The 23,569-nt window shown below is 42.3% G+C and overlaps 1 protein-coding gene across 4 annotated transcripts; it reads right to left on the bottom strand.

Moving 5' to 3' along the window:
* Positions 1–1,954: 1,954 nt before the first annotated feature.
* LOC115138944 (RING finger protein 207-like) lies at positions 1,955–23,085 on the bottom strand. Of its 4 annotated transcripts, XM_065000699.1 has the most exons (17): positions 22,860–23,085; positions 19,870–20,005; positions 19,624–19,768; positions 18,756–18,837; positions 18,591–18,666; positions 10,457–10,582; positions 9,577–9,623; positions 8,731–8,803; positions 8,471–8,539; positions 8,304–8,372; positions 7,913–8,019; positions 5,648–5,825; positions 5,330–5,515; positions 5,120–5,171; positions 4,845–4,962; positions 4,649–4,741; positions 1,955–4,500 (listed from the first exon to the last, which is right to left on the bottom strand). In XM_065000699.1, exons 1-17 carry the CDS (start codon positions 23,048–23,050, stop codon positions 4,350–4,352), a joined length of 1,899 nt encoding a protein of 632 aa, XP_064856771.1. In that variant the 5' UTR covers positions 23,051–23,085; the 3' UTR covers positions 1,955–4,349. The 4 variants fall into 4 exon arrangements, with proteins under 4 accessions (XP_064856771.1, XP_029531989.1, XP_064856767.1 ...); XM_065000695.1 differs by lacking the exon at positions 22,860–23,085 and having other exon boundaries at positions 4,410–4,495; positions 4,626–4,741; positions 19,870–20,039; XM_029676136.2 differs by lacking the exon at positions 22,860–23,085 and having other exon boundaries at positions 4,412–4,500; positions 4,626–4,741; positions 19,870–20,038.
* Positions 23,086–23,569: the final 484 nt, after the last annotated feature.

The raw sequence follows: 23,569 nt of genomic DNA, 5'->3' as shown, positions 1-23,569 counted from the left end.
CTTTGGAATTTTGCAAGGATTATGTGTAAAAGAAGAAGGAATGACAGTAAGGCTGTTCCCTATAGAACATTTCTCACTTTGCACACCTTGTCAGCCTCACATACAAGACATAGAGTATTTACCACTATGCGAGGTCATTGATAGGAAGGGTCAACAGTTCCCTGTTTTCTCCTACTTCCTTCCGTACTGCGACACTCAAAGGCAGATAGAAGTGTAACGGATGTGAAATGGCTAGCTAGTTAGCGGTGGTGCGCGCTAATAGCGTTTCAATCGGTGACATCACTTGCTCTGACACCTTGAAGTAGTTGTTCCCCTTGCAAGGGCCACGGCTTTTGTGGAGTGATGGGTAACGATGCTTCGTGGGTGTCAGTTGTTGATGTGTGCAGAGGGCCCCTGGTTGGAGCCCGGATATGGGCGAGGGGACGGACTAAAGTTGTACTGTTACGGAAGGAAATCAAGAAAAGGCCACGGTTCCAGTGTATTATCTAGAGCTGTACCAGACTGAGCAACATTAATGTAAGCTCTCGGGATCAGGCGGCTTTGAGAGGCTACCAAACTGCTACTGTACATTGTCTTTATCTTGTCTCCACAGGAGTGTGATTACATTTTACATTTGCATTTTAGTAATTTAGCAGACACTTATCTAGAGCGATTTACAGTTAGTGCATTCATCTTAAAGTAGCAAGGTGAGACAACCACCCTCCGCCCTCTTGGTTTTTAGACTGCTGCTACTGGCTGTTTATTATCTATGTGTAGTCACTTTACAAATGACCTAGACTGTTTATACCTGGTTCTAACAGGCAGTCTTTGACCTGATCTTGAACACATTCTAATTGTGCCCACATTTTTATACAAGTGTAGTCGATTAAAGGACGCATTGTGATCTTGTCTGTTTACACTTAAAATATCAGGTCAAGATCAGGACGAATGACGCATGTTAACGGCGGGAGCTGGAAAAAGACCTATCACTCCAGCTGGTGTGTGTGTGTGTGTGTGTGTGTGTGTAACTGCCCTAGTTTCAGTGAATCCAGTGGGTGTGTGGTTCTCCTGTGTGGACTGGTCAGTGTGTTCTTGTCACTCTGTTCCATCAGCATCTGAGCTCCCTGTTGTAGCCGTGGAGACCGAGGACAGTGTGACCTTCAGAGAGACAGGGATCAGATTAGAAACCCTAGGCTGAGAGACAGCCTTCAATTATACAGCTGAGAGACAGGGAATAGTGAAGGAAATTGACTTGCATTGACATTGTCAGTGAGCCTGTGTGTTAGTTTGTGCGTGCGCACGTGTGCGTATGTGAAGAGGTTCGGTTGGTGATAGTGAGATGTGTTTTTCCTTGAGGATCCACAATCCCATGGGACTACTCTCTTGCCCTCTGACATTTTTCTATGGCTGCCCCAGCACCTGTCACCGTGGTGATAAGGGGATCAACATTGATTCCAATTACTGTTCAACACCTGGCTGGGATCAGTCACAGGTCATCAATATCCTCTATAGTGGACAGGGGATGAAACAAGGTTTAGATGTTCAATGAGATGATATACGACCACGGGGAGGCAGTGGATGGCCAGAGCAGCAAACTCAGTCTTTACTCTGCTGTCACAAATGTGTTTTTAATGAGTGTGCACCCCTGACTCTTCTGCAGAGGAGAGACAGCCCTGTTCTGTAGGTTCAGCCTGACCTGAATATTTTCTGAGAAGCAGCGGGGCTGAACAGACCTAAAATCACATACTGTAACGTAAATAACCTTCACCCTCTGCTCTACATCATCCATCTGTATGTAGGCCTGGTTTTCCTGCATAGAGGTCATTCCTGCTTCTACCCACAATACAAAGGGGATATTAATTACTGGTGAAGCAACGACTTTCTTATAATATGGGAATACGTTTTTGTCTGGACATGTCTTCAACAGACAAACAAAAAAAGAAACATACAAGAAAATGGGAAAGGACAAATAAGGAATAGTATTTACACCAGATAAATATTTATAGGTAACTGACACAATAATGAAAACACTTAATGAGCGATTCAAAGTATATTGACAGCAGATACTTCCACATACAGTGCCTTCGGAGAGTATTCAGACCCCTTGGCGTTTTCTAAATTTGGTTAGGTAACAGCCTTATTCTAAAATAGTCTTCTTGGGTATGACACTACAGGCTTGGAACACCTGTATTTGGGAAGTTCCTCCCATTCTTTTCTGCAGATCCTCTTAAGCTCTGTCAGATTGGATGGGGAGCATTGCTGCACAGCTATTTTCAGGTCTCTCCAGAGATGTTCGATCGGGCTCAAGTCCGGGGTCTGGCTGGGCCCCTCACGGACATTCGGAGACTTGTCCCGAAACCACTCCTGCGTTGTCTTGGCTGTGTGCTTAGGGTCGTTGTCCTGTTGTAAGGTGAACCTTCACCCCAGTCTGAGGGCCTGAGCGCTCTGGAGCAGGTTTTCATCAAGGATCTCTGTTGTTTGCTCCATTCATCTTTGCCTCGATCCTGACTAGTCTTCCAGTCCCTGACGCTGAAAAACACCCCCACAGCATGATGCTGCCACCACCATGCTTCACCGTAGGGATGGTGCCAGGTTCCCTCCAGACGAGATGCTTGGCATTCAGGCCAACGAGTTCAAGCTTGGTTTCATCAGACCAGAGAATCTTGTTTCTCAAGGTCTGAGAGTCTTTAGGTGCCTTTTGGCAAACTCCAAGTGGGCTGTCATGTGCCTTTAGTGAGGAGTGACTTCTGTCTGGCCACTCTACCATAAAGTCCTGATTGGTGGAGTGCTGCAGAGATGGTTGTCCTTCTGGAAGGTTCTCCCATCCCAACAGAGGAAGTCTAGAGCTCTGTCAGTGTGACCATTGGGTTCTTGGTCACCTCCCTGACCAAGGCCCTTCTCCCTCGATTGCTCAGTTTGTCCGGGCGGCCAGCTCTAGGAAGAGTCTTGCTGGTTTCCAAACTTTTTCCATTTAAGAATAATGGAGGCCACTGTGTTCTTGGGGACCTTCAGTGCCGCAGAAATGTTTTTGTACCCTTCCCCAGATCTGTGCCTCGACACAATCCTGTCTCAGAGCTCTATGTGCAATTCCTTCAACCGCATGGCTTGGTTTTTGCTCTGACATGCACTGTCAACTGTGGGACCTTATATAGACAAGTGTGTGCCTTTCCAAATCGTCTCCAATCAATTTAAATTAACACACAGGTGGACTCCAATCAAGTTGTAGAAATATCTCAAGGATGATCAATGGAAACAGGATGCACCTGAGCTCAATTCTGAGACTCATAGCAAGGGGTCTGAATACTTGTCTAAATAAGGTATTTCTGTTTTCTATACATTTGCAAACATTTCTAAAAAACAGTTTTTCGCATTTGTCATTATGGGGTATTGCGGTTACCATGGCTATGCCCCCATAGGATGACAATTCCTCCATCCACAGGGCACGAGTGAATGGTTTGATGAGGATGACAACGATGTAAACCATATGCCATAGCCGTCTCAGTCACCAGCTCTCAACCTAATTGAACACATGGGAGATTCTGGAGCAGCGCCTGACGCAACATTTTTGCCATTGCTTCCCTCACATAAGCTCGGCTTCACCAATTTGCTGCATATTCTTGGGTAATTTAAGGAAACCACATTGACAATACTCACCCAGTTTCTCCATGATTAATGCACAAGTTGATGTGCATCATTACACTTGACTGTTGTATTTACTGAGGTCACACCAGCACTATCTATGACCTGAGGATGAGGACCAACAAGCCATACATCACCAGATACATTCCACTATGTACTGTATATAACTAGTGATCATATGATACATATACAACCGTTGGTTTTAGAACCATACAATCAAACGAATAGCCCTTTCAGGACAACACAGCATAACAACATATGACCATTTTAGAATTATCAACTGAGGAAGCACTCTCGCTCTGTATGTTATTGCAGGTCTAAAACCATGCATTGTTGATTGAGACATGGTAGTCACAGTCACTTCCTCAGCATAAAACTCCAGATCCTCCATCCATTCAGTCCATAATGAGGTGTTCTACTGGTCCATCAGATTGATCTTTTCACATTGACAAGTGAGATTGGAGGGGATTCACCGCCCTCTTAGTGAGTCCATTGACTCCAGTTTGTTAGTCATTGAGTCCAGTGAGTGTCAGTGGAGTCCTCTGAGACCTGTTTGTCTAAGGACTCACCTCTGAGCTGATGACAACACCTCCCTGCCAAGAAATGTCACCATGAAATGTCAGGAGCGACTATCTGAACAGAGGATAATGTCACATGCTGTCCCTGTCCTGTTGTGTTGAGCTGGAGGCCACACAGGAAACAGGGGGGAGGGGAAAGTGTAACATTCTGCTTTATAATGGCATCTCATTGTAATTGGCTGTCTGCCTTCCTGGCCAATGGTAGTCATTGGTCTTGATGGAAGCCTCATCAGACTGTATGATAAGGGAGCGGTTGTCCATGTTCTTTTCCCAGTCACTGTCAGTGGGACGGGTGTGTTCTTCACTGCCAAGGAAAACAAAGAGAGGGTACATAGCTCGGATAGTGCATTCAACACCTTCATGATTATAAAATGGAATCTGTCCCAGTTTCCGGTCATTATTTATATTATGTGTAGTATACAGACTAACCACAGTTATGTGTTGCGAGTTACCAGTGTTGTGCGTCCATGGCCATAGAGGTGTCCTCATAGATTTTCAGCATGGTTTCTGTGCGGTCATCATGAAGCTCTTTGGGCTCCTGAAATCTGGTTTAACCAGTATTTTACTTCACTATATATTTGACATAGAATTTCTGTATTTTGTATCGATGGAGTTGTAGTTTGTAAGGGAACCGTATATCATTATTACCTTGGTTCTAGGCGCTCTTTAACCTTGGCGATAGACAGGATGTATGGTCCAATCTGTCGGGCGATGGTGGTCAGGTACAAGTTCTCCTGCTTCAGCTGCTGCAGGTCGTGGAGCTGTGCTAGAATGTGGTCGAACACAAATGCCATGTCAAAGTACAGAACAAAGCACATGCATCACATCCAAAGATGGGATTAGATCATGATGCATGTTACCAAGTCCAAATGTACATACAGTACATACAACAGATTGATGTTTAGTTAATGGGTAAACCTTACCTTCATAGATCTCCTGCTCATTAGTGACCCTCTGAAAGGTCTCCTCCCAAATCTAAAAGGGAAATATGGTTTACTTACTTTAATAAGGCCAAATCATTCACAAGGCCAAGTCATTCATGTGCACATAACATAGGATATATTAAAGGATCTATAAGCTGCTTGACCTCCTAAACATATTGCTGCTGTTCGATATGGGGCCTGTGGATGTACCTCTTCAAACAGAGCCCTCATGGTCTCCACAGAGGAGTACTGGGAGGAGATCTGTCCGTCGATGTGCAGGGAGCGGTCCAGGATCTCCCCCATGGTGTCTGTGTTGATGAGGGAGTGGTGTTTGGTCAGGTCCCTGTGTAGCTCCTGTACCTGGTCCTTCATGTTCTGGATCTCAGTCTGGAGGGTCTGGGTCAAACACACAGATGTATGTATGCACGCACGCACACACGCACCAACACTGTCACAGACACCCTATCACAAGTGAAGTGGCCAAGTCGCTCTACCCATAGTTGTTGTCATTGTGGTCATGTCACTCACCCTGTAACTGTTCTCATAGTTGCGACAGTGCTCAGTAAAGGGTGTGTCGCCCCCCTCTGCCAGGAGGACCTTGGTGCAGATGTAGCGGTGGGAGGTAGACTTTCTCCCCGCGGCCGAGCCCAGGGGCATGTCACTGAGGGACGGGGAGCGGCACGACATGGAGAAGGGGGAATGGAGCCTGAGGGAGGGGAGATAAAACCACAGGGCATCATTCATCGGGAAGCCTCGTCCTAAGTAACAGTTATTTATTTAAGGCTCTAAATATATATATCAGAGAGTACGTTTTACAGCCTATCTATCCCATTTTATATAAATATACTGTCCCTCATGTTCAATATTATATTCAGGTGTTCTCACTGCTAATGTTCCAGAGAGAGTGATTCATAGTTGAAGCGTGCACCTCAAAACCATAACTCAACACAGGCTATTCCGATAATGGCATTCTGAAGACCATGTTTACAACTAACAATGTAAAACATTTGCTTGCCCGAGTTCCAGTTCAGAAAATGACTTTGCTATAACATTTTGAACAATAGAACCATTGCTTCATATACTGTATTTGCAACAAATGGAAATTATAAATATTGTAGACTGTACTTGAGTCGCTTTTGAGACCCGGCTGAACAGGAAACATAAAATTCTCCCCGTCTCCAGTGAGCTTTAAGACAAAGAGACAACCAGGACAGACAGACAGTGGGCCCTGACCTGGCTTTCCCTCACTCCTTACCACCACCACTACCACTGGAGTAATAGATAGCTATTCATGTAATACTGTAGACCACTTTAACAGACTTTCCTAACACTTAATCTTACAATTTTAACCAAATATTTGTCATAGTTTACAATTGTCCACAAATGAGGGAGGGCTATGTATCATACCAATGAAACACGGAATAAACTCTGGAATATATAACAGGTGGAAATATCATTAGCCAGTTGGTAAAGACAGATATTCTATAATTACGGAAAAGTTTATCGGCACACAACTGGGGAAGACATGCAGCTTACCTGGGCCCTGGAATGCTTTCAGTCCTGATTTCTTGCTTGGCACATGCCCTGATACAGCAGTAGAACTATCCCGAGAGTGAGTCTGATTGCTTGCTGTGAGTGTCTCTTTCTCACCCTGCCATACGCATTTAGTCCTCTGAGCATCCACTTGCTGCCCCCACCACTGATACCAATTTAAGAGATTGGCAAAAGCAGTGACATCAGTGGCATGGAAAAAATTGGCCCCGCCACTCCTGTGTGCCTAGCTACCAGATGAATCCTGGAGAGTTCTGTGAAATTCTGATAAAAATAGTGCCAGCCTGCTCAGTGCCATCCCCACCCACTCCGTATCCTACATGGAAGGGGCACTGGTTGGGAGGGAGGACTGTCAGTATGTTGGGGGTTTGGGAAAAGGGGGAGTTACAGACCTGTGAACAGTTGGGAGTGATTGATGTGGAAAATTGGTCAGGGAGCATGCGTCCCTTGTGTCTACATGGACAGGGACAGAGTCTGCATCTGAATGAGTTTGTAAGAATAAATGGGTCCATTTTGAAAACAAATGAATCTCTATGTCTGTGTCAAATACCTACAACTATAGCTTACACCAACTAGGAACCAAGGTTCTGGAAGGGGACATTTTGATTCTGTTAAAACTCTGGTAACAGCTAAGCTCAGTGTAAGCTCAGTCCTTGAATTTGGGTCCAGTCATCCTCACAGTATCTTATACAGCCAAATACATTGACACCCCAGTATGTGTGTGTATTGAGAGACATACTGTCATGTGTGTCAAGGTTTGCTTGGGATCCAGACTGTGTTGTGATATCCAGACAGACACAGAGCCTTGCTGGAAAAAGCTGTTTCCTGGAACCCTGGCTTTGCGCTGGTCACTCTGGACCAGCCCACTGTTATCACCCGTATTTCTGGCACGGAGAGGACGGGACTAGCGCCCGCTATAACAGGAAGACCGCCACCAAAAAGGTGAGTTACGTAGCCTAAGCATGTCTGTGCCCAGAGCTTACAGGCAGACAGGATAAGTGACATAGTGGGGCTCATAATGGAGTCTCCTTGCCTCTCTCTGTGGTTATCACCATCTGCCAGTTGTGCTTCCAAGAATTGTTTATATTATATCTCATGTTTCAAGGAGATCATCTCATATTTTATATGTGCAAACATTTGGGTCCAGAGATGTGGTCTCATTAAAAAGCCCCACTTGTACACTGAAAGACAGAGATTAGGGAAGAATATTTTGCACAAGAGTTAAAGGCCAAGCAGACTCACAGGGCTGCAATACTAGTTGCTCCGGTAATGGAGGCTGGGCGGCGCTGTCCCAGCAGCAGGAGGGGCTCCAGACAGCGAGCAAACTCAACCCTGTAGCCTGTGTTAATCTGAGGGAGAGAGCGATAATCTGGGTCAGAGATTGGCTAGCACCTTTCTTTGAAGGAAGAGACAACACATTTACTGTGTGTATAGTATTAAATGCAAATTTTACATGACACCCTTACAAAAAAAGATTTCAGTCAGTGTGCAGTATAACTGCAGTTATTCTGCAATTGCTGCATCCAAAATACCACAGTCGACTGCAGTTTCAAAACAGCAATATTTTTTGTAAGGGCAGTGTGGATTGAAGTCACATTGTTTTGTAAGAACAGAGTAGACAAGCCACACTCACTTTGCTGCTTTGCACTGGTCGCAGTTGATGAGGGAGCTTCACAATCCTCCTCAGCCTTTCCATTAGTTGCTGTGGAGGAGAGAGCCACCATGTTTGATGCAAACCTCTGGTTAAATTTACCCATTCTATCTTTGATTCTCTTCAGAATATAAAGTGCCAGTACTCACATATCCCATGTCCAGAAACTCAAACTTGTTGGCTGAGCTGAGAAAGGCTGAGCAGGTGACCAGGTGAACCTTGGAGAGGGCATCAGTGAGGGTCAGAGGTCAACCACACTGGAGGGCTTGTGAATAATAAACTGTCCAGGTAATAATGGCAAAACTATACCACTGTCAAATGTATTTATGGGTATCAACTAGGTAACAACTAGTTATTGGCCTACACTGTTAATTACAGGCCTGGGGATATAGAGATATGATGATCTAACCTGCAGGGTTGGCAGGAGGGCAGCAAGGTGTGAGAGCTGCTCCTTTAGCGCCTTCTCCTTTTCGTCATGTTGGCTACAAACACACACAACATTTCCACTACACGTCTATCCACTCGATGCAGAGGGTTATGCAATACAGAAACCCATACTTCATGTATCCAGGTCCTTATCTATGTTCTGCTCTCCGTAACAAACACATACACACCGACAGACACTGAGACGGCAACACACAGCCTGCCATAAATAGCTTTTAACTCCCTTCTGGGAATCCAGACAGTCACTGGGCCGCTTCCAGGCAGCGAGCCGAGAAAGATGGTGGACACGGGGCCCAAAAATCTCAATGAAGATCTCTACACAATGCAACCTGATACACTCTCTCCTATACTGACTTCAGAGGCAGTAATGTTGCAGTCCAGTGGCCCCCAGGATCTAGCTTCCTGCTCCACTGGTTGTGATGGACTGCTACCAGAGAGTAAATATCAATACCAGAGGTTATCTACACATTTTCATTGATTAAATGTAACCATGAACTGCAGCTGTGGACATGGAACGATGAGTAGTTGTGTTGAAGCAGTCCTTACTCTGTTTGCCTAGTCATTCTTGTTTGAATTGTTTACTGTGAAGTCTATCTCATGGGGTCAAATAGAAACTAGCCTACACCAGGGTGTAACATATAATCGCTGCAATACATTCGTATTGGTAAATGAGATTAGCTAACTATGTACGAACTGTACAATGTAAAGTACATTGAGACCTAGGGAAAAGTTCAATCCATGCCAATCAGATTGCCTATCCATAGTTTTTCTGTTATCAAAGCAACAGTTTCATAGCAAAGTAATGCAGTACCTTTGAGCCGCTCGCAACAGAATTTTCTTCCTCTCAGCCAGTCTTTCCTGTCAGATGAGAGCAGAGAAAAAGTTAACCACAAGGAAAATGGATATGAAAACGTCTGCTAGTAGTCGGTCTACTGTGAAAAAGACTGTTGGCCTTGTTTGCCACCCTCCATTTGTCTGAGGATTTAACTTCTGATTCATTTCCTCTAAAATGTAATTTTGTGGTACACATTGTCTTGTAATTGTACCAGTATGGGTTTGGTCCATTCATGGAGTTTTTGTTGAGAGCTGAAGACCCTTGCAATCTTTTAACAAAAAGAGCAAGAGAGTCACCCAGTGGTGAGGCGCCATCATAGCATCTTCAAAGTTATATATTCCATGTAAAGGGCATATCACATATTCAAATGTGGAATCATATTTATTGTGTTGCTGTCACGTTCTGACCTTTATTTCCTTTGTTTTGTATTTATTTAGTATGGTCAGGGAGTGAGTTGGGTGGGCAGTCTATGTTTGTTTTTCTAGGTTTTGGGTATTTCTATGTTTCGGCCTAGTATGGTTCTCAATCAGAGGCAGGTGTCATTAGTTGTCTCTGATTGAGAATCATACTTAGGTAGCCTGGGTTTCACTGTGTGTTTGTGGGTGATTGTTCTGGTCTGTGTTTTGCACCAGATAGGACTGTTTTTGGTTTTCCACGTTTATTGTTTTGTAGTGTTCATGTTTATCTGTTTTTATTAAACATGAATCAATATAACCACGCCGCGTTTTGGTCCTCCTCTACTTCACCACAGGAAAACCCTTACAGTTGCACTTAGTTAAACTTCACAATGCTTATTTAATACATTCAAATCTCAATAACATCTTTTTTTTTCAGGTGACCTGAAAAGAGTCCTTACCTGCATACTGGTGAAGATGTTGCAGATTGCATTCTCCTCTTCCTCCATATTGGAGCCCACCGCCCCTATCATGGCCCTCAGCATGATAATAGCCTCACAGGCCGATGTCTGCAGCTCCTTCACTGCCTACAGAGAAAGCAAGGCTCACACATGGTCATTGTATATATTCTCACTCACCTGTAGCTAAACCATTACATTTACATTTACATTTAAGTCATTTAGCAGACGCTCTTATCCAGAGCGACTTACAAATTGGTGCATTCACCTTATGACCTCCAGTGGAACAGTAGTGCATCTAAATATTTTCAGGGGGAGGGGGGGTGAGAGGGATTACTTTATCCTATCCTAGGTATTCCTTAAAGAGGAATGATCACACACATGATCATATATATGCTTTATCTCAAACTCAAGACCCACCCGGTACCTTTTAAAAATCGACAACATAAGCATCCTATATTATGTCAAGTAAAATACAGCATGGAGTTGCAGAGGGAGATTCATACTAGGCCACGGAGTTGTGAGTGCATTAGGGGAGAGTGGGGTATGTTGAGCCACCCTTGTTTATATGTGACCATACACAAAGTGTATAATTTGACCAAATATTTAGGAAGAGGTCATCATTTCATGTAGTCTGTGAAGGAAGAAACCACATTGAAAAAGTGGTAAGCAAACTTAGGTCCCCAAAAATGTATTTTCACTATGTCAAATGAGGTTTCATGATGCTTGTATCTAAACCAAAGTAGATCATTTAAAGATTGTTGTATACATCAGTTGGGGGCTTGGGTTCTCTAAAAGCTTCAATATGAGGTCCTAAACTTAGCATGCTGTAGCTGTGTGGGCTAATATAAACTCAGCAAAAAAAGAAACATCCCTTTTTCAGAACCCTGTCTTTCAAAGTTAATTCATAAAAATCCAATAACTTCACAGATATTCATTGTAAAGGGTTTAAACACTGTTTCCAATGCTTGTTGAATGAACCATAAACAATTAATGAACATGCACCTGTGGAATGGTCGTTAAGACATTTACATTTAAGTCATTTAGCAGACGCTCTTATCCAGAGCGACTTACAAATTGGTGCATTCACCTTATGACATCCAGTGGAACAGCCACTTTACAATAGTGCATCTAAATCTTTTAAGGGGGGGGGGGTGAGGCAATTAAGGTCACAGTTATGAAAACTTAGGTCACTATAAAGAAGCCTTTCTACCAACTCTGAAAAACACCAAATGAAAGATGCCCAGGGACCCTGTTCATCTGTGTGAACGTGCCTTCGGCATGCTGCAAGGAGGCATGAGGACTGTAGATGTGGCCAGGGCAATAAATTCCAATGTCCGTACTGTGAAACGCCTAAGACAGCGAGACAGGACGGACAGCTGATCGCCCTCGCAGTGACAGACCACGTGTACAGTTTTATATCTTTATGTTTGAAGCCTGAAATGTGGCAAAAGGTCGCAAAGTTCAAGGGGGCCGAATACTTTCGCAAGGCACTGTATGAATTTTGTAAAGTTAGTGTGGGAGAGGTGGAAAAATTATTGTTAACGATCAACAATGACAAACCTCCTGGCATTGACAATTTAGATGGAAAGCTACTGAGGATGGTGGCTGACTCTATAGCCACTCCTATCTGTCATATTTTTAATCTGAGCATTAAGGAAAGTCTTTGTCCTCAGGCCTGGAGGGAAGCCAAAGTAATTCCACTACCCAACAGTGGTAAAGCAGCCTTTACTGGTTCTAACAGCAAACCTATAAGCTTGCTGCCAGCTCTTAGCAAACTGTTGGAAAAAATTGTGTTTGACCAAATACAATGATATTTTTCTGTAAACAAATTAACAACAGACTTTCAGCATGCTTATAGAGAAGGGCACTCAACATGTACTGCACTGACACAAATTACTGATGATTGGTTAAAGGAATTGCTAATAAGAAGATTATGGGAGCTGTACTGTTAGATTTCAGTGCAGCCTTTGATATCATTGACCATAACCTGTTGTTGAAAAAACTTAAGTGTTATGGCTTTCAACCGCTGCCATATTGTGGATTCAGAGCTGTCTATCTAATATAACTCAAAGGGTTTTCTTTAATGGAAGCTTCTCTAATGTCAAACAAGTAAAGTGTGGTGTACCGCAGGGCAGCTCTCTAGGCCCTCTACTCTTTTCTATTTTTACCAATGACCTGCCACTGGCATTAAACAAAGCATGTTTGTCCATATATGCTGATGATTCAACCATATACGCATCAACAACCACCACTAATGAAGACACTGAAACTCTTAACAAAGTGTTGCAGTCTGTTTTGGAATGGGTGGCCAGTAATAAACTGGTCCTGAATATCTCTAAAACTAAGAGCATTGTATTTGGAACAAATCATTCCTTAAGTGCTAGACCTCAGCTGAATCTGGTAATGAATGGTGTGGCTGTTGAACAAGTTGAGGAGACTAAATTACTTGGCGTTACCTTACATTGTAAACTGTCACGGTCAAAACATATAGATTCAATGGTTGCAAAGATGGTAATAAAGAGATGCTCTGCTTTTTTTATATCACACTCCAAAAAGCAAGTTCTGCAGGCTCTAGTTTAGTCTAATCTTGATTATTGTCCAGTCGTGTGGTTCAGTGCGGCAAAGAAAGACCTAGTTAAGCTGCAGCTGGCCCAGAACAGAGCGGCACATTTTGCTCTTAATTGTAATCAGAGGGCTGATATAAATACTATGCATGCCAGTCTCTCTTGGCTAAGAGTTGAGGAGAGACTGACTGCATCACTTCTTCTTTTTATAAGAAATATTAATGTGTTGGAAATCCCAAATTGTTTGCATAGTCAACTTACACACAGCTCTGACACACACACTTACCCCACCAGACATGCCACCAGAGGTCTTTTCATAGTCCCCAAATCCAGAAAGAATTCAAGAAAACGTACAGTATTATATAGAGCCCTTATTGCATGAAACTTTCTTCCATCACATATTGCTCAAATAAACAGCAAACTTGGTTTCAAAAAACAGATAAAGCAACACATTGCAGCACAACGCCTCTCCCCTAGTTGACCTGGATAGTTTGTGTGTATACATTGATATGTAGGCTACGTGTGCCTTTTTAAAAATGTATGTAGTTCTGTCCTTGAGCTGTTATCTAATGATGTTCTGTATTATGTCATTCTGTATTATGTTTCATGTTTTGTGTTGTACCCCAGGAAGAGTAGCTGCTGCTTTTGCAACAGCTAATGGGGATCCTAATAAAATACCAACGTGGCCATCGCCATAGGATGCCGCCTTTCCAACAAGTCAGTTTGTCAGATTTCTGCCCTGCTAGAGTTGCCCCTGTCAACTGTAAGTGCTGTTTTTGTGAAATGGAAATGTCTAAGAGCAACAACGGCTACAATGCAAATTGGTAAGCCACACTAGCTCGCAGAAAGGGGCCACCGAAAAATAATCTGTCCTCGGTTGCAACACTCACTACCGAGTTTCAATCTGCCTCTGAAGCAACGTCAGCAGGAGAACTGTTAGTCGGGAGCGTAATGAAATGGGTTTCCATGGCCGAGTAGCCGCACACAAGAGTAAGATCATTATGCACAATGCCAAGCGTCAGCTGGAGTGTTGTGAAGCTCGCCGCCATTGTACTCTGGAGCAGTGGAAACTCATTCTCTGGAGTGATGAATCACACTTCATCATCTGGCAGTCAAACGGACGAATCTGGGTTTGGCGGATGCCAGGAGAAACGCTACCTGCCCTAATGCACAGTGCCAACTGTAAAGTTTGGTGGATGAAGAATAATGGTCTGGGACTGTTTTTCATGGTTTGGGCTAGGCGCCTGAGTTCCAGTGAAGGGAAATCTTAACACTACAGCATACAATGGCATTCTAGACTATTCACTGCTTCCAACTTTGCGGCAAAAGTTTGGGGAAGGCCCTTCCCTGTTTCAGCATGACAATGCCCCTATGCACAAAGCGAGGTCCATACAGAGATGGTTTGTCGAAGTTGATGTGGAAGAACTTGACTGGCCTGCACAGAGCCCTGACCTCAATCGCATCAAACACCTTTGGGGTGAATGTAAGGTAGACTGTGAGCCAGGCCTAATCGCCCAACATCAGTGTCCAACATCCGTGCCCGACCTCACTAATACTCTTGTGGCTGAATGGAAGCAAGTCCCCGCAGCAATGTTCCAACATTTAGTGGAAGCCTTCCCAGAAGAGTGGATGCTGTTATAGCAGCAAAGGGTGGACCAACTCCATATTACTGCCCATGATTTTGGAATGAGATGTTCGACGAGCAGGTGTCCACATCCTTTTGGTCATGTAGTGTATCTTTGTTAGAAGTAATACTGATGCTGAATGTAAAAAATGGCTCAATTTCTCCCTTACAGAGGAAAACTGTGATTTTCAGAGGTAGTGACTGTGACATATCAATGTAATCCCAGCTAGCGCACATTTGTCCTTGGAAGTTGTGGGAATGTATCTTCTTGGTTTTACATTGGTTATGGGAACAAAGCAATATGATTCCTGACATACTGTAGTAGTTACAATTTTGCATGTTCGAGTAACATTTAATTTTAGGTTGCAGGGAGGTTGTGAGAACATTTTACTCTGGTTCCTTGAAGGTTTTCATGAGAGGTTTTATTGACACCGAGAACGGAAATTATAGGTTATTTCAAGGTTTTTGAATAACTTTCTTAAAACTTTCATTGAATGTTTCAATAAGACATTCGATAACATTGCTAACTTACTTTCAGTTAACTTGTTTGAACATATGGAATATAATTTCCTTTGGCATTAATCATGCAAACACATTTTATTTTGACATGGGATCAATGAGCTTCGAACATATAATCTTCTATTCTCTATCCATTGAATTAGTCCAAAGTGCCACCAGAATGGTGCTAGCATACTGTATTTTTTTACACAGCTGTTCATTTCTGTCTATCCAAATAGACCCCATTTCAAAGGAAACAAGCACTGATTAAGTTCAGGTGTGGTCAATTAATGACTGCGGCCAACACACATGAACACATTTAAGATTGTTTTTATGGAACATTATCTTCACGTTCTCAGAATGGAATGTATGTTTTAAAGAGTAACTCTCACCCCTAATTTCAGGCTTTATAACCAATACCTTTAAATAAAATAAAAAATGCATTCTGGTGAGAAGTTGTGGGTGGGGGAAATTGCTTATAAATATTCATTTTTGGGGGTGGGTAAACCTAGTTGTACCTGATCCCAACACTTTATCACTAAAGAATATTTACCAGAAGTCCACTGGCACGCTCTGAAAATACAATTATGTGCATTGCATACAAATACGGCTCTGGACAGTTAGCTCACAGTGGCACAACGCCGAGTTCTTGACATCTATTGCCACTTGCGGTGTACATTTGAATACCCTATGAGGGCAAATTCTTTAAAAAAAAATGTGGGCTGACATTTATTGCGGTATTGTGTTGGGAAGAAAAGTGCAATCATCACCTTGCAAATGAAGGATTAGGGGCTCAATTCAATCCAACCCTCATTGCAGTATTTACGAAATAACTATTTTTCCAGTGGTCAAAGTAACTCACAGACTGGTCTTGGGAACTGCATAAAAACCTACAACCACTATAGTAATATAAATGTCTTATATTAAGTAAAGCAGATGACATTTTCTTGTTTTTAAATTGTACAGATAGCCAGGGGCACACTCCAACACTCAGACATAATTTACAAATGATGCATTAGTGTTTAGTGAGTCCGCCAGATCAGAGGCAGTAGGGATAACAACGTGTTATCTTGATAAGTGTGTGAATTGGACAATTTTCCTGTCCTGTTAAGCGTTCAACATTTAACAAGTACTTTTGCATGTGAGGGAAAATGTATAGAAGAAAAAGTACATACTTTTCTTTAGGAATGTAGTGAAGTAAAAGTAAATGTTGTTCAAAAAATAAATAGAAAAGCAGTACAGATACCCCAAAAACCTACTTAAGTAGTACTTTGAAGTATTTTTAGTTAAGTACTTTACACAACTGGATCTCAGGCCCTTCTAATTAACAATTTTCTATGAACAAGTCTTATAAATGAATATATTATTTATACAGCTTCTCCACATACATCCAATATGATGATGATCATTATGCTTATTATGCCACCATTACATGTAACAAAAATTTAATGAAATTGGAAACAATTAAATATACAGTGGGGCAAAAAGGTATTTAGTCAGCCACCAATTGTGCAAGTTCTCCCATTTAAAAAGATGAGAGAGGCCTGTAATTTTCATCATAGGTACACTTCAACTATGACAGACAAAATTAGAAAAAAGAATCCATAAAATCACATTGTAGGATTTTTAATGAATTTATTTGCAAATTATGGTGGAAAATAAGTATTTGGTCAATAACCAAAGTTTATCTCAATACTTTGTTATATACCCTTTGTTGGCAATGATAGAGGTCAAACGTTTACTGTAAGTCTTCACAAGGTTTTCACACACTGTTGCTAGTATTTTGGCTCATTACTCCATGCAGATCTCTTCTAGAGCAGTGATGTTTTGGGGCTGTTGCTGGGCAACACAGACTTTCAACTCCTTCCAAAGATTTTCTATGGGGTTGAGATCTGGAGACTGGCTAGGCCACTCCAGGACCTTGAAATACTTCTTACGAAGCCACTCCTTTGTTGCCCGGGCGGTGTGTTTGGGATCATTGTCATGCTGAAAGACCCAGCCACGTTTCATCTTCAATGCCCTTGCTGATGGAAGGAGGTTTTCACACAAAATCTCACGATACATTGCCCCATTCATTCTTTCCTTTACATGGATCAGTCGTCCTGGTCCCTTTGCAGAAAAACAGCCCCAAAGCATGATGTTTCCACCCCCATGCTTCACAGTAGGTATGGTGTTCTTTGGATGCAACTCAGAATTCTTTGTCCTCCAAACACGACGAGTTGAGTTTTTACCAAAAAGTTATATTTTGGTTTCATCTGATCATATGACATTCTCCCAATCTTCTTCTGGATCATCCAAATGCTCTCTAGCAAACTTCAGACGGGCCTGGACATGTACTGGCTTAAGCAGGGGGACACGTCTGGCACTGCAGGATTTTAGTCCCTGGCGGCGTAGTGTGTTACTGATGGTAGGCTTTGTTACTTTGGTCCCAGCTCTCTGCAGGTCATTCACTAGGTCCCCCCGTGTGGTTCTGGGATTTTTGCTCACCGTTCTTGTGATCATTTTGACCCCACGGGGTGAGATCTTGAGTGGAGCCCCAGATCGAGGGAGATTATCAGTGGTCTTGTATGTCTTCCATTTCCTAATATTTGCTCCCACAGTTGATTTCTTCAAACCAAGCTGCTTACCTATTGCAGATTCAGTCTTCCCAGCCTGGTGTAGGTCTACAATTTTGTTTCTGGTGTCCTTTGACAGCTCTTTGGTCTTGGCCATAGTGGAGTTTGGAGTGTGACTGTTTGAGGTTGTGGACAGGTGTCTTTTATACTGATAACAAGTTCAAACAGGTGCCATTAATACAGGTAACAAGTGGAGGACAGAGGAGCCTCTTAAAGAAGAAGTTACAGGTCTGTGAGAGCCAGAAATCTTGCTTGTTTGTCGGTGACCAAATACGTATTTTCCACCATCATTTGCAAATAAATGTATTAAAAATCCTACAATGTGATTTTCTGGATTTCCCCCTCCTTTTGTCTGTGATAGTTGAAGTGTACCTATGATGAAAATTACAGGCCTCTCTCATCTTTTTAAGTGGGAGAACTTGCACAATTAGTGGCTGACTAAATACTTTTTTGCCCCACTGTATATGTGAAATTCAATGAAACAATCATGTATTGTGATGATAATCTTATGCTATGATAACAATAGCCAAATATATTCAATATGCTGTAAACTATTGTCTTTTAACAGTTTCACAACATTTATTTGAATTAACCTGACAATTATGACACACCCCTCACTATTGTAATTGGTTGCACTAATTGCACTGTTTTGTCTACATAACCTGGTTCAATCATTCATGACATCACCCTGAAGCAGGCACAGTGATGCCGAAACATTGGTTGTTTACCCAATACATACCTGGAGTTTATACATAGAGTGTGCAACTCTCTTTGTTTTTCTAGCTGGGATAACACACAATGTATCTAGAGAACAAAAATCACAATTCACCTACCAGCACTGCCTGGTCTAGTATCTCACAGCCTTGCATGTATGCTGTCTCAATATCGATGCAGTGTATCCGGCTCTCTCTGTGGAATTTAGCAGAAACATCAATTAGCTTTACTCACAGTGTTCCTGTCTGAATCTGTGGCGTCGCTGTAGTAGGAGCTTCACTCACACTTGCATGTCTCTGAAACACTTGATGCAGAGCATCGACTTCTTCTCTGTGGAGAACATGATGTAGGGCTCATCGTGGACAGCTGTGGAGACAAACATTATGTTAGACCATCACATCACTGTTTCCTTACAATAAGATAATCATCCTATGAACATGTTGACAATTGTGTCAATAGATTAGGCAACACTTAATTACACATTCACTTGATGAAGGTTATTCTACATGTAACTAATGATGTTATTATTACACATTCTCGTGTTCCACTATATAACTAATGTTTTGTAATTACACATTTGAAAGTCACCTGTGAATTACCATGTTAATAACTCAAACCAAAATCTGATCTTGGTACATGTAACTACAAGGTTCCACTACCATTGAATCCACATGCAATACCAGGGTTGATAAATAGGCTAGGACCTGGTAACAACAATTGTAACAAGGCACATTAACTACTGGCCATTTTCAATGAGTTTATTACTATGTTATGACCTGGCACAAAGGCTATACTGAATCAAGTGTAATGCAAGAACATTGTAGTTACATAGGATATACTTGTAGTTATCATGCACCTACCCAGGAGCAAGCAACTGCATGTAAAGTGCAAGTACACCGTTCTTTCTCAAAGATTGTTACATTGTGTAATGCAACTAAAAGGGTTATACCTAATGTTATCATGTCTCTTCATTTCTCCTGGTTAGCTTAGTCAAATCTATGTTGTTAACAGTTATTACTGTGTTAGTTACGCAGTAATAGGGGAAACTTAACGTAAAGTGTTACCATTGGTTATTATTAGATAACAATGTAATTATAGCTAGAAGCCGCTGAGCTCTTGTTGTAGTGTGAACATAATACAGGTGGTACTCACAGCACATCCGGTGGCACACTTTGGTGCGTTTGGCCAGGAACACAATCTCATGGTGGGAGAACATCTTGGCCTTGTGTGTGGAATCCCTGCAAGCTCCACACAGGGGCTGGCTACACGTGTTACAGTAGTACATTGGCCCTGTGTCCTATAAAACACACACACACACACAATATGATCCATGATAATAAATGCTCTCTATTAAGATCTATAGCATGGTTTGTTAGAGTTATTTCTGTTTTGAGGTACCTGTTTGTTGCTCTGGTGGTCACAGTTGGCACACTGGACTGTCTCTTCACAGTCATCGGTAGAGTTATCAACTAGGAACTTCAGCAGACGGTCCTCTGGTGGGAGTGCATTCATTCCTTTTACAACTGATGGGTATCTGTGACACAGATGGATCCAGCAACAAAAGCACAGTAAAAATGTTTCATGCAGTGCTTCATTCAAATTTGTATTTCTCGCTACACTGATCATAAAAGAGTAGTGAGTTGCATTCCCAAGGCTCTCCAGCAGATGGTGCAACATATCTAATCGCAGAAGCTTTGCTAACATATTCTGAATTCAGTACGTGGCAGTAGTTTTTTACTACAGGTAAAACACATGGCATGTCATAAACATGTCAAACAATAATTCATTTTAGAGTTTAAGTATGCAACCTCTAACATTGACCTGGTTCTACCAGATCAGAGGCAGTAGGATTCTCTTCCCTCCTCGCCAATGTTTATCTAGTTTGCATAGCAACAGGGTCTATTGTGTGCTACTAATAGCAGTGTAGCAAATTCCCGAGATTACATGGTTCTTGAGTGAGTGGATGGCAGTGGTGTAAAGTACTTAAGTAAAATGACTTTTTTGGGGCATCTGTACTTTACTTTACTATTAATATTTTTGACAACTTTTACTTCACTACATTCTTAAAGAAAATGATGTACTTTTTACTCCATACATTTTCCCTCACACCCAAAAGTACTCATTACATTTTTAATGCTTAGCTGGACAGGAAAATAATCTAATTCACACACCTATCAAGAGAAGCAGTATTACACAGGTGACCAGGGATGTTCTCTTGATAGGTGTGTGAATTAGATCATTTTCCTGTGATCTAATTGGCGGACTCACTAAACACATGCTTCGTTTGTAAATGATGTCAGAGAGTTGGAGCGTGCCCCTGGCTATCCGTAAATTAAATAAAAATAGGGAAAGTGGCCATTTGGTTTGCTTAATATAAGGAATATGAAATGATTTATACTTAAGTATATTTTTAGCAATTACATTTACTTTTGATACTTAGGTATATTTAAAACCAAATACTTCTAGACTTTTACTCAAGTAGCATTTTACTGTGTGACTTTCACTTTTACTTGAGTAATTTACTATTAAGGTATCTTTACTTTTACTCAAGTATGACAATTGGATAGTTTTCCCACCGCTGATGGTTGGTAGTACTGATGAAAATAGCAACAAACAGCACTTCTGTATTGCCCATGCACAGGCCACAGAGCCAGGGGGACCTGCAGGGAGAGAGTGTGCCCACTGGGTTATCTCCCCTCTGAACACACTTCACTCTAGTAGCCTACTACACAATGGTCCCTCCATAGATCCATCTGCTCACTCCTGCAAGCTCTTCAATACCTGGAATGAGAGGAACTCTGGTATAAATTATGCCTGGTCGAGAGCCACAGGGAGCCAATTTTAAATAGGGAAACCATCCCATAGCAGTCGTACTCGTACCAACTATGTTTTATTTAACTTATCATCCAGTGTTTGGTTTCATCCCAGATATGTAATCACAGAACACACAAGGAGACCTTGGGTTCTGGGGGACAATGCAACTGCAGAACAAAGCAGCAACCATAGCAGTTGTGGGCTCGGGCAGGCGGGGCAACAAAGCCCCTCTGGACCACTAGAGATCTACAGGGACAGATTTAGCTGTAGGCTTTGATACTATCAGAACCCGCAGAAGCGATAATCTTACAGCTAGTTGTAAGATTATTTTACAGTCTGATGACCTGCGGTCATCCCCTTTCTCCCCTACAAATAAAATCCAACATGTTTCAAAATTACCCAATGTCAGAGGAACGATTTGGACAGAAATGATTTCAGCAATCTACTGTTTGTTTGGCATCACGTTGGGGAGTTGATCAGGGAACCTCAGGATGTATTCAGGAAATGGACTGAAATGACCGATCATGTCAGCTGCATACTGTCCCACTGTGCACAGATGACAATTCAACATCTACTCCACATTGTTTCAATGTAATTTCATTGAAATTACTTGGAAACAACATTGATTCAACCAGTGTGTGCACATTGGGGTATCTGTACAAAGCAGTGTATCAGTTTGGCTGTAACATCATCCCCAATGTGTTGCTCATCACTACTTGATCCAGTGATCTAAATGGGGTTGCCACCACTTTTCTTTGTATCTGCTTGTGTTTTTGGGTTTGAAGATAATCAAAGATAAGTGATAAGTTCATATGCTGAAAACTCTCTTTAGTGATAGAAAAGGCCCAATCTAAGATCAGTTTTATTTCCAGTATAATCTTTTTCCTGGAGAAGTTTTGTTCCACATAGCCGTGTGCTCTTTGATCAGTGAGAGCTAATCTAATCCAGAGGGCCTTTAGGTAATACTGTTGGCCATGACTCATTCTCCAGTAGGGGATAACATGGATTGGGCACTGTGAGGTCACATTTAATTGCCCTGAGCTCCCGGCTTCATTGCCAAGATGCCTGTGTAGGTTTTATTGTAGTGTGACTGCATTGTGGCCTTAACATGGTGCTAACTTAGAGCCAGGGCGGACCCTGCAGCTGTCCCAGCCGCTCAAACCATCCTGCCCTGGTCGGGCTAGACCAGGTCACTCTGCGCCATAGTCCTTAGCAGACTGCTTGGCTTTAATCCACTAAGGCTGGTATTGATTGTAAGGATAGGCGAGTCCCTGTCATGTTCTCCATTCATGTGTAGATCAGAGTTGGCTGTGCAGTATGTATGCTCTAAGCACCCTGTAGAACTGGAGAGTTACACGGATTCTTAAGGGGATTCCTCCTATTTCATAGCCAAGACTGAGATGCAATGCCTTATGCTCAAACCCAATGTTTAAACAAGTAACTATAGGTCACCACAAAGATACAAATGTGGTTGGGGGCATTTAGTTAGTCTTGGACTAACAATAGTGTCAAATCAAATGCACAGCTTGTGTGTTCAGAAAGCTTCTTTCAGTAAGTTAAGTTCAGTCCCTTACCCGCAGAGGGGGCAGTTGAGACGACTTTCATTGGCTCTGCCTTGTAGGCAGCGCGCACAGAAGATGTGGTAACAGTCTAAGAGGCATGGGTGCTGGTACTGCTCATGGCACAGGTGACAAAACAGGGGATGGACATTGGAACAGTCCACTCCACACAGATTATCCAAAGGAGAGAGGACACCCCCTGCCATCTACAGAGAGAGTGTAGTGACAGTGAATCCCTTAGGATTAGCCTCTTTTTCTTTCTTTTTTTAACTAAACTGACATTTAAAATCAGCCACGATGTAAGTAGGACAACATGTTTGACTTCACATATAGAGTTTGAGATCATATAGATAATTTTTCAAATGGAATAATCTGATGCAGGACTAGCCTGGGTACCAGTCACTTTCTGCTAACATTCCACTCCTTGTACCCCGTGTCAATGTCAATGACTCGGAGTACAAGAAGTGGAACTTTAACATTAGCATTACCCCACTGGTACCCAGGCTAATGCAGTACATAATACTCCCATACCTTTAGTCTAATTTAGTTGGAACAGTTAGGTTAGAGATAACTTCCCTCTTTCACTTACCTTGCCAGCCATGGTAGGAGTCCTCAGTGCTGTGATGAAAAAACACACATGATGTGACATGAAAGTTCTATTGTTTTGTCATATTAGTACTTCTATTGTAGCCTACTGCTCTATATGTCCAATCAAACACAAGGCA

This window comes from Oncorhynchus nerka, linkage group LG2 (genome assembly GCF_034236695.1).
Source record: "Oncorhynchus nerka isolate Pitt River linkage group LG2, Oner_Uvic_2.0, whole genome shotgun sequence".
NCBI lineage: Eukaryota > Metazoa > Chordata > Actinopteri > Salmoniformes > Salmonidae > Oncorhynchus > Oncorhynchus nerka.
Note: the sequence above shows the minus strand (reverse complement) of the source record. Positions and strands in the feature narration are given on the sequence as shown.

Coding starts and splice junctions, on each gene's coding strand:
- LOC115138944 (XM_065000699.1), bottom strand. CDS start 23,050: ATGGCAGGGGGTGTCCTCTCTCCTTTGGATAATCTGTGTGGAGTGGAC. Junction 4,963..5,119: donor TGAGCAGGAGATCTATGAAG/GTAAGGTTTACC, acceptor ACCACATTCTAG/CACAGCTCCACGACCTGCAG. Junction 4,742..4,844: donor AAAGAGCGCCTAGAACCAAG/GTAATAATGATA, acceptor TGGTTAAACCAG/ATTTCAGGAGCCCAAAGAGC.